Genomic DNA, 11,886 nt, shown 5'->3' on the forward strand with positions numbered 1-11,886 from the left:
CACGTAATCGGGTCTAAGGTTCGTCTCGCGCCGAACTGCGCATTTGCAGGCCATTAAATCAAAGGTACCCCTTCCATTCAGTTGTTTTTGACGGAAATGAAAACGTGTCAGTTGGTCAATTTCACGAAGTTAGAGTAATAATATTTTCAACTACTTAATACATTGGGTTGTATCTACATTTCGAGAAAATTCACAACCAAGGAAGAATGTTTCACTTCTGTCTTTGACTTCTTTAACCCCAAACCCCGGCCTTGTCTGCTTCGCAAGCGTTCCCGGCAGTCTCGCGATGTTGCGCCTCTGGGTTTAGAAACTTTATGCCTGCAGTGTACATCACCCCGTCAATGATCCAAGATACAATATAAAAAGTTACCTATGTTACAAATCATCCATTTGGATGTACAATTTGTTATGAATATAAGTAGCATAATGTGCATTAAACTAAATGAACATAATCACGTTTATACTGCAAGATAAAGAAACCTGGTAAAAAAATATCGTTTTCATGTTCTACATGTCAAATATGGGCATCCATGACCATAAAAGTTATTACACAATGACATTCATTGAAAATTTTACTTGACCAGTCCAGCACACATACACTATATTGTAATGAAACAACAGGGAGCAGGTCTCGAACCCTCGACCTTATAGTGAAATAGATATAGTTTTTCATGGTTCGGGCTAGGCCCCTTAGTTCCAGTGAAGTGAAATCTTAACGCTACAGCATATGACATTCTAAACGAGTCTGTGCTTCCAACTTTGTGGCAACAGTTTGGGGGAAGCCTCTTTCCTGTTTCAGCATGACAATGCCCCGGTGCACAAAGCGGAGGTCCATAAAGAAATGGTTTGTCGAGATCAGTGTGGAATAACTTGACTGGACAAAGCCCTGACCTTAACCCCATTGAACGCCGACTGCAAGCCAGGCCTAATCGCCCAACATCAGTACCCGAGCTCACTAATGCTCTTGTGGCTGAATGGAAGCAAATCGCCTCAGCAATGTTCCAAAATCTAGTGGAAAGCCTTCCCAGAAGAGTGAAAGCTGTTATACCAGCAAAGTTGGGGACCAACTCCATATTAATGCCCATGAGTTTGGAATGAGATGTTCAACGATCAGGTGTCCACATACTTTTGGTCGTGTAGTGTAACTGGTGCTGTGGTAAATGGTGGTCTCCGATGTGTATCTTCTCTGGGAGTGAGTACTCCAATTCCATTGTGAATATCAATCCAAAGAGAATATCTATGGAATGCATTTGACGGACAGATTTTACAGAACAACTTATAGAATCATTAGCTCTTTACCAGACTTATCTTTTTATTAGACTTTGATCAGACTTAGAATACACACATAAATATCCCACATACAGCCCCATAGGGGTAAAATCACTCATACAAAATAAGAAGTTTCAAACCACTCAGCCCTTTAGGGAAGAGATGGAGAGATGGGATTGCTCCCCCAATTCAAGATGGGGAGCATTGTGTTCCCCTCATCCCCTCTTTATGCCAGAGCAGCTTGGCTGGTTAAGTCAGTAAGGAAGGAGTCTCTCTTGTGCTGGAGTGCACCAAGGAAGTCCTGAACCCGTTCCTCTCGGCTGGCAGTGTAGTTGAGCAGTGCTTCCTGTCTCCTCTGGGCATCCAGGGGCTTTCCATTGCCGTGGTGCTGTAGGAGGTCTGCTACACAGGCCCGGTCTGCCTCATGCTGCTGTAGGGCCTGTCCCTCTCTGTGTTGATCTCTGGCTTTCTACAACATACATAGGGATCAGTCATTCAAGCAGATCACAGTGTTCCACACAACACAGTAGTTTCCTACAGGTATTCAGATGACCCTGCTAATGAATTCTCGCTCAATGCTGGAAATACAACTTGAAATAATGTGCCAAACATTTGTGGCAAAAGTGCACACACGTTTAAAGGTTGGGTAAATATCGTACGGTGGAATGTATGTGGGGGATGAATGAAGGAAAGAGAGAGAGTTCATACCTGAAGAGGTCTGTGATTGAGCTGATACTGCAGAATGGCATCACACAGATTCCAGAAGGAGTACTCTGGCCACAGGACTGACTGGAACACTAAGCAGGAGTGGGATGTCTACAGGATAGCACAGACAAAAAAAATATTAAATTTCTGCCTGCAACATTCTATAAACATGGCACCCCACTGAATAAACCCCATGGGTAACACCAGGAATCCTACATTTACAAAGAACAAGTCACGAGGTAATGGGAGAGGCAGCTAAACCATAGGCTCAATTGTCTGTCACTGAAGTCACTGAACAGGAAGTAGGTCTTGTCCTTACCAAAGAGGATGCTAGGCAAGAGGCTAATCTCATTAGCATTCAACATCACACTGGAAACAGCTAGTAAGGAGTGTCCTTTGTCCTTACCTGCCACAGCAGGAAGTCACTGAGTCGCACCTCTCCAGACGTGCGAATGAGCAGATCAGGATTGGGGGAGTTACTGCTGTACAGACAATGACCCAGCAGGGCCTCCGACACATCACTGGACACAACAACCAAGACAAGACAATATTTATTTTATTTCACCTTTATTTAACCAGGTAGGCCAGTTGAGAACAAGTTCTCATTTACAGCTGCGACCTGGCCAAGATAAAGCAAAGCAGTGCGACAAAAAACAACACAGAGTTACACGTGGGATAAACAAAAGTACAGTCAATAACACAATAGAAAAATCTATATACAGTGTGTGCAAATGGAGTAAGGAGGTAAGGCAATAAATAGGCCATAGTAGCGAAGTAATTACAATTTAGAAAATGAACACTGGAGTGATAGATGTGCAGATGATGATGTGCAAGTAGAAATACTAGTGTGCAAAAGAGCAAAAAAAAGTAAATAAAAACAATATGGGGATGAGATAGGTAGTTGGATGGGCTGTGTACAGCTGCAGCGATCGGTAAGCTGCTCAGATAGCTGATGCTTAAAGTTAGTGAGAGAGATATAAGTCTCCAACTTCAGCGATTTTTGCAATTCGTTCCAGTCATTGGCAGCAGAGAACTGTAAGGAAAGGTGGCCAAAGGGGGTGTTGGCTTTGGGGATGACCAGTGAGATACACCTGTTGGAGCGAGTGCTACGGGTGGGTGTTGCTATGGTGACCAGTGAGCTGAGATAAGGCGGAGCTTTACCTAGCAAAGACTTATAGATGACCTGGAGCCAGTGGGTTTGTGGCGACGAATATGTAGCGAGGGCCAGCCAACGAGCGCATACAGGTCGCAGTTGTGGGTAGTATATGGAGCTTTGGTGACAAAACGGATGGCATGGTGATCGACTGCATCCAGTTTGCTGAGTAGAGTGTTGGAGGCTATTTTGTAAATAACATCGCCGAAGTCAAGGATCGGTAGGATAGTCAGTTTTACAAGGGTATGTTTGGCAGCGTGAGTGAAGGAGGCTTTGTTGCGAAATAGGAAGCCGATTCTAGATTTAATTTTGGATTGGAGATGCTTAATGTGAGTCTGGAAGGAGAGTTTACAGTCTAACCAGACACCTAGGTATTTATAGTTGTATTTACGTATTCTAAGTCAGAGCCGTCCAGAGTAGTGATGCTAGACGGGCGTGCAGGTGCGGGCAGTGATCGGTTGAAGAGCATGCATTTAGTTTTACTAGCATTTAAGAGCAGTTGGAGGCCACGGAAGGAGTGTTGTATGGCATTGAAGCTCATTTGGAGGTTTGTTAACACAGTGTCCAAAGAAGGGCCAGATGTATACAGAATGGTGTCGTCTGCGTAGAGGTGGATCAAGGATTCACCCGCAGCAAGAGCGACATCGTTGATATATACAGAGAAAAGAGTCGGCCCGAGAATTGAACGCTGTGGTACCCCCATAGAGACTGGCAGAGATCCAGACAACAGGCCCTCCGATTTGACACACTGAACTCTATCTGAGAAGTAGTTGGTGATCCAGGCGATGCATTAATTTGAGAAACAATAGAAACGCGCGGAAAACAACTCTAGATCTCTGATAATGCAAATTGAACAATTATATTTGAGAGGGCCATGAATGCACTCTTATGTAATATTAATCTTCTGAATCTCTGTTGAAGTAGTTTACCTGGATTTGATAAGTCCTTGCTCCACGCCCCAAGCCATCTCTCTGACAGCATTAGCGATTTCATGTCTTGAGGTGTAGGCAAAGCACACGTTCAGAAAGCATCTGTTGGCAAAAGAGGGTGGGCTGTTATTAAATTAGTTATTACAGCTATAAGAAGCCACTCGAGAAGACATCTTAGATGACTGAACAGAAGCCCATGTGTTGTTTTATGCATAGAGAAATTGCATTGCATTATAAACAACTGCAGTCCAGCATCTGCAATAAACCTTGGTGCATTTGTCAAAACTGCAATGTTTTTCAGGTGGCTGCACACAAGCTCACAGCCACCTCAGAGAAGTGAGGAGCAGCAGGATGATGAGGTGGCGATGCCTACTTGTTATGAGTCCTGGTGGCCACCACAGCCCGGGCTATGTGCTGCTGCAGGTCCAGAGGCAGTAGAGTCAGGTCTCCCAACACCCGAATGCATACCCCATGCTTCTCCAGATTCTCTCTGGATTGGAAGAGAGCAGACAGGACCAAGTCAGGGTAGCTTTTGCCCCCCCCCCCCCCCCAAAAAAAATGAAATTCTGATAAATAAAACTGTTGCTGGCCAAAATGACTAGTAGAAAAAAAATCCTATTGTAAAATAATTTATGGAAATACCAGTCGGTCTATAGGTTAATTTGCATAATTTAGTGGAATTAAATTGGTGTGTATTTTCGTTAGTTGTTGGATTTATAAAATACATGACGACTATCACATGCACACAGCATAAAGATGCTATTTTGAGAGGGATGTCTCCTGCAGCTACTCAGCTGGTTGGTGTATTTATAAGCCCATTCATTGCACAACAATTCTAAATTCATTCCCATGTCAAATATATATATACACATTTCTCAACTTATAATTGAAGCGCGTCTCCCATTCAGCGTTTAAGTGCAGGCAAAGGGATATCAGCGCTTCAACATGTAAGCGGGAGGCAGTACGCATTTTGAAAACATACTTCAATTGTTTGAACCGCGCACAATTGGCCCAGCATCGTCCGCGTTTGGCCGTCATTGTAAATAAGAATACTTAACTGACTTGCCTAGTTAAATCAAGGTAACAAAATAAATATAAATAAAAGATTGCTGCAATGTAGCCTATAGGCAAAATCCGACCATTGAAACGTGGACGCAATTATTTTACAAATACTTAATTGACAGCGCGCGATTTTCAAGTTTGGGGAAGCTTACAATTTATGCAAACATTTCTACCAATTCTGATTTTCATATGCGCATTTTCGTGAAACAGTTTCATTTCAATAATAACGTTTTCGTTTATCAAAATCAGTCACGTGGTTAAATCATACAAATCTGAGTTAAAATTCTACTAATACGAGAGCACCATCCTCTGCCATATGGACACATTGATGATCCATTGGCGGCTAAAGAAATGAGCGCATTGAACTCATCGCCTATAACTTATAAAATAAAACATACAATATGATACATTCATGTTCTTTCAAATCAAATTAATCTCTCAACTCAGCCTCTCCTGCCTCCCTTTCTATCTTCTTGACTTGAGCCATTGTAAAGTGCAACATTTGTATCAAATCAATCAACCTTGTCTGGCCTGAAGATTTCGCTAGTGAACTTGCAACATCTTAGCCAATTCCAGGCCCGTTTCCAGGCGCTAGTGAGCTCGGCCCAGACAGCTGTTTTTGCCTAAGGGAAAAGTGTTCAGGTATTTTATGAAGTTTCCACTGGATATATGGGTGGATATATGGGGCTCATCAGATGATTATATTTTACTCTTTCACACCGACGCTTGGTGATTATCGAGGGGGAGATTGTAGGAAAGATTGATCAAATAGCCTACTGTGAGGAACTATATTTTTAATAGTAATCATTATCATTCGCAATGGATGTTAAAAAAACGACTTCGTTGACTTTCCTGTATTTCCGTACTTGTATGCGTTCATTAACAGGACAAAGAAACCAGACACATGCTCATCGCTCACATGGAGCAAACAAAAGAACATTACTTTTTTTTTTTAACTCAAATTATGTTCATGAAATGAACCAAAGCATGTTTCTCACAAGTGTGTAGCAGGTTGTGAACTCAGCAAATCGCGTTTCCACTTCGAGAATGAGAACGGTAAATTACTAATTAATACATGCAGTAACAGAAAGGTATGTAACCACATGACAATGATCAACGGTATATTTACTACTGTTAACATACACAGCTTATACAAAACATTATGATCACCTGCTCTTTCCATGACAGACTGACCAAGTGAATCCAGATTAAAGTTATGATCCCTTATTGATGTCACTTGTTAAATCCACTTCAATCAGTGTAGATGAAGAGGATGAGACAGGTTAAAGAATGATTTTTTTTTGCAACTCAATATTAGGAAGGTGATCCTAATGTTTGGTGTTCTCAGTGTACACATATGTAATGGGCAATTGATCAAAATAAACAATCAAAGGGCAAACAATTCACACAATAAATGCTTAAGAATTTACGTGAGACAGCGGAGCCATTCTAGTAAGAGACTCCTTTATCTTCGACAAATACCCCACCCATTCTTCTTGTCTCAACATTTTAAATTATACCCAAGACACTTTATCTTGACACATATTTTAAATGCTATTCACTGACAACCGCAACTCAATAATCAGCTAAGCCTAATCCAACACGCGCTGCCCAAATTGCAAATAGGCATAGGCCTACTAGCTTGTGATTTTAAACAATCCACAGCAATTTTTTAAAGAAGATAATGATCCTCAATTTCTCTGTGGCTAAGTCATGCTTTCTGGTGAAGTATTTTGAATGATTTTATGAATTTCTGTATAGACAGGAGTAGTTATAACATTTTGGCACACTTGGAACCACTCTCATAAGCTGCGCTGTTTAGAATGGTGTTTTCCTGCAAATTCCATTTTGGCAAATGTTTCAAAATTACGTTTTATTGGCTGCTTCATTACAGGAGTTGCATGTCCTGTTAAGATGAATGATCATAATCTAAATGTGATTTCTGTTATTCTGAGCACCATGGGTGGATTCCCTAATGGTTTACGCACCCAATGCATATGGATCCGGTAAATTTCTCAAATGGCCGGTAAATTTAAATTTTCCGTTGTCTGGCCCAAGTGAAACCCTGGGCCAAGTGAATTACTGAAACATCCTCCTTGTTGAGTTTTTAATTAAAGTGTCTGTAAAACATCTGCCTGGAGCCCTTTTAGATTTTCTGTGGAACGATAACCCATCCTTTAGCAGGTAGCTATGCTGCTTTCTCTCCCACTCGCTGGGACTCCCACACCTATGCATCTTTAATGGAAGCACTCTGGCTCCTCTGTTCTGACACTCACTGTTCTTCTAGCAGTCTGATGAACTTCTGCTTGGCCAGCTCCATCAGGCCGTCCACCTCGTCTTTAGACCGCTTGAAGTTCTCGATGCTGAAGGCGTACACGGTGACCTCATGGATGCTCAGGTTCAGGCACCAGCGTAGTGTCTAAAAAGGAAGGAGCCACCAAGGTTGATCATCAGTAAAGCCAACATTAGAGTAGTATGTATTTCTAATGTATTTGGTGACAGCCCTATACAAATACATGTTATGATGGTAATGGTGAAGAATATGGGTGAAGTGCAGTTACCTACTTTTCTAAGACAATGTGAAAGCTCATGCAAAAGGGAAAGTATGAATGAGAACAACTATGATAGAAAGAACAATGACGACATCATGACATGACACCGATGTCCCCTGGGAACCTCACCTCTGCCAATTTGTCAAAACCCTGTGTGTGTCCCTCTTGGCGCTCCACCTGACGCTTGCGGGCGTAGCGCCGGTTGCCATCCATGATAAAGGCCACATGTTTGGGCATCGGGCCAGCCTGGGAGAGACCAAGGAGGGGTGGATGGATTCCATACAGATAGAACCATATTACATATCATAAAAATGTGGTTGTGATTCATTAATTCAAATATCCTCAGAAGGGATGCATTTGCAAATAGATAAATTGCTTCAGTATGTTGGCAGTATGTTGGCATACCTTCAGTATGTTGGCTGAGAGCTTCTCAATGAAGTTCAATTCACCTTCCCTTATCCACGACATATTGAAAAACTCTGACACCCCTGTGGAGATACATCATAGATGCATGCATTACATCTTATTACATACATTAGAGATACATATAAACAGATACCTATAAACAAGCAATTTATGAACACGGTTAGCCGTTGGGCTTGTTTGACAAATTCAGCAGTCCCTGGTTTGTATAGCCGTGGGTTGCATTAGACACAGTAGTGAGGGGTATGTAGCATAGTTACATATAGAGCACAGGCCTAGTTCAGTGGGGTGCTTCAACAAACGTAACGGCAGTGCATTCATTGACAGTTAGTAGGATAAGGTCTTCAGAGGCCACTACTTTCTAGTCTTGAGCTGTGCTACAGGGGCCTTTTACCACATACCAGACGTACAGGGAGGTCTGAAATTATTGACACCCTTGATAAAGATGAGCAGAACTGACTGTATAAAATAAATAATTCAAATATGAGCTATATTGTATGCTCCAAAACAATTATATAATTTTATACTAATACAATTGCTCAGAGAAAGAGATTTAGTTTAACAAGTAATATTTTTTTTCTCAAAAAAGGTAGGGGTCAAAATGATTGACACCCCAGTTTTGAATACCTTTCAATACCTCAACTTGCAAGGATAATGGCACGGAGCCCTTTTCGGAGAACACATTGGGAGGGATCTTAGACCATTCCTCCATACAGAATCCTTCCAGATCCTTGATATCCTTTGTCTATTGAAGAGGGCAGTCCATATGCACAGAGCCCCACAGTGGAGGTGTCATAATACCCATAAAACCTAGCGGTCAAACAGGGAAATGATTCTGAGAAAAACGATTGGAACCATTTCAATGTTTGACCGCTAGGGTTTTGGTTATTATGACTCATACTGTGATACTCTATTCAAACCACAGGTTTTCAAATGGGGTTTAAGTCCAGAGACTGAGATGGCCATTGCAAAATATAGATTCTCTGGTCAATTAACCATTTCTTTGTGGATTTTGAAGTGTGGTTGGGATTATTGTCTTGCTGGAAGATTCACTTGCAGCCAAGTTTTAACCTCCTGGCAGAGGCAACCAGGTTTTGGGCTAAAATGTCCTGGTACTTGGTAAAGTTCAAGATGCTGTTGACCTTAACAGGGAAGCAAAATAGCCCCATAACATCAAAGATCCACCACCATATTTTACCGTAGTGTGTTATTTTCTGCTCATGCATTCTCATTTAGACACCAAATCCACCACTAGTGTGTGTGACCAAAGAGCACTGTTTTCATGTCACCCAACAAATGTAAAATCCTGGAGTTTGCTAAACAGCACTGGCATTTGGATTGGAACCGGTGCATTGGTCTGATGACATGAAAATAGAGCTATTTGGTCACGCACCCACCAGTGGTGGGTTTGGCGTAATATTGTCACGGTACCAGAATTTTGAACTAGGTTTTTGCTCCAACCTTAATCTAGCGTACCTGATTCTAATAATTAGCTGGTTGATAAGCTGAATCAGGTTACTTACAACTGGTGTTGGACTGAAAACCTACAGGACAGTAGCTCTCCAGGAACAGGGTTGGAGAGCCCTGCATTAATGGATCAATGATAGTCATACAATCAATTTGACTTTGTTTTTACCAATCTAACTACATAACGATAATCATTTATTTGAATTGTAAATCACTATTGATAAACTGGGTAAATCAAGATGTAGTCTAGGCCTATTCACAATACAGGTGAGTGCATATTCAATAGGAGTGTGTGCATGCATTGAGTTATTGAGGGTTAAGGTTAGGTTAAAGGGTTAGGGTTTGCTAAAAGGGTTAAGGTTAGGCTTAGCTAACATGCAAAGTAGTTTTAAGTAATAAGTAGTTGCTAAAGTTGTCCATGATGAGATTCGAACACCCATCCACCCTACTTTTGTTTTTTTCTATCTTATGTAACCATACCAAACATATCATACTATTTGAGTGTCTCGGATTTACATCTAGTCTATGAGACCAGTCTGAGCTACTGGTATCTTCTTGCATTGTAAAGTGTTGTAGCCTGTAATGAACATTGTTTTGCTAACAGTTGCAATATCTCTACATGCCATGTTGCATTATTCAAGTGTGTTAACTTTTGTGCACCATAAGTGTGGAGCTAACATGATGCAGCCAAGACTCCCAGTGAGTGCAGTGGTTCCTCAGGACAGGCTAGAGTTAGCAATGGCAATGAGTAAGTGAAGCAGGGACGATGCTGCTGTGCTGATAGACAGACATAGACTTGATCCTCTCTCAATCAGTAGATGACGTGACACAATTTATATAAGTACCGAAACTTTTTTCATGTTCTAGTTTTAAAAAAGTACTGACGTTTCGGTTTCCCGTGCAACACTAGTTTGGCGTCAATGAGAATACATGCGCAGTAAATAACCCCATACCTACTTGTAAAATATGTTGGTAGACATCCACGTCATCGGCAGTTTTTGTTGGAGGTTAACTGCCTTGCTCAGGGGCAGAACGACAGATTTTAACCTTGTCAGCCCTGGGATTCAATCCAGCAACATTTCGGTTACTGGCCCAACGCTCTAACCACCAGGCTACCAAAACAAGGGTGTCAATAATTTTGACCCTTAGCTTTTGGGGAAAATCATGTATTACTTGTTAAACAACATTTCTTTCTCTGAGCAATTGTATTCGTATAATATAACTTACAAAACATGTTGAGCATACAATTGCTCAGTATTTAAATTATTTATTTTATAGTCATTTCTGCTGATCTTTATGGGTGTTAATGATTTCGGACTCCACTGTATCTGATTAGTTCTGATACATACGCCACTAGTCTACATGCATGCATGCATGAATAAACGGGATATATTAACCAAATCATATTCTGATAACTAGCTATATGATTATGCATCTCTGATTCATGTGGATCAGGTCTTGGATAGCTAGATAACGTTATCATAGCTACTGTAGCTAGCTAGCTAACACAAACCGGACAGGGAGCGATAACCAATGATGAACACTGTTTGAAATGTACAAAGCAATTGCACTTTCACCAAAATGGTCGATTTCATTCATATTGTTGAAAGAGATCATGAATTATCAATATTATGAGCCGTATTTTAACATATTTCACATACCTTCCAACTCACAGTTTAAGATGACGTCCCGTTCCTTATTCGATGGAGTGACGTAATCAAAAGACCGACCACTTCCGCCTGGAACTGTTTGTACAGATTTCTCTGCATGTGGATTGACAGGAACCTTGTTCAGGTAAATTGGTGTTCTGGGGTTCGAATAGAATATTTAAACATTTACTGGATAGGTTTCAAATTGGACTCAGTGCTACCCGGGATCTTGTGACGTCCCGACTCCCCACTGAAGTGGGATTTAAAATAGTTAAGGTCAGGTAAGGGTTATGGTTAGGGGTTTCCCAAACTTGTTCCTGGGGACCCCAAGAGGTGCACGTTTTAGCGTTTGCCCTAGCACTACACAGCTGATTCAACTAATCATCCATCTTTGATTATTTGAATTTCCAGTGTAGTGCTAGGGCAAATCCCAAAACGTGCACCCCTTTGGGCCCCCAGGACCAAGTTTGGGAAACGCTGGTAGGGTAAGGACGTCCCAATAATACCGGATAGCACTAACCATGTACAGCTCAGCTGCTACACCAAGATAACCCGTACAGCCGCCTCCAGTAGAGGGCGACTACAACAATTCGTATACAGAATGGATCATCCTTGGGACGTCAAAGAAGAGGTTACAGAAGGGGGGGGCTGGCCCTTTTTTGTTCCGCTGGAGAATC

At 41.6% G+C, this 11,886-nt stretch overlaps 1 protein-coding gene across 2 annotated transcripts; it reads right to left on the minus strand.

Annotated features, from left to right (window-relative positions):
* Positions 1–1,281: 1,281 nt before the first annotated feature.
* LOC120031439 (dehydrodolichyl diphosphate synthase complex subunit DHDDS-like) lies at positions 1,282–11,279 on the minus strand. 2 transcript variants are annotated; one of them, XM_038977194.1, is made up of 9 exons: positions 11,222–11,279; positions 8,076–8,158; positions 7,800–7,916; positions 7,395–7,537; positions 4,430–4,546; positions 4,057–4,158; positions 2,381–2,495; positions 1,978–2,085; positions 1,282–1,738 (listed from the first exon to the last, which is right to left on the minus strand). In XM_038977194.1, the coding sequence occupies exons 2-9, from the start codon at positions 8,136–8,138 to the stop codon at positions 1,496–1,498; spliced, it is 1,008 nt and encodes a 335-aa protein (XP_038833122.1). In that variant the 5' UTR covers positions 8,139–8,158; positions 11,222–11,279; the 3' UTR covers positions 1,282–1,495. The 2 variants fall into 2 exon arrangements, with proteins under 2 accessions (XP_038833122.1, XP_038833123.1); XM_038977195.1 differs by having other exon boundaries at positions 11,234–11,266.
* Between the last annotated feature and the right edge of the window lie 607 nt (positions 11,280–11,886).

The sequence above is a fragment of the Salvelinus namaycush genome, chromosome 37 (assembly GCF_016432855.1).
Source record: "Salvelinus namaycush isolate Seneca chromosome 37, SaNama_1.0, whole genome shotgun sequence".
Taxonomy (NCBI): domain Eukaryota; kingdom Metazoa; phylum Chordata; class Actinopteri; order Salmoniformes; family Salmonidae; genus Salvelinus; species Salvelinus namaycush.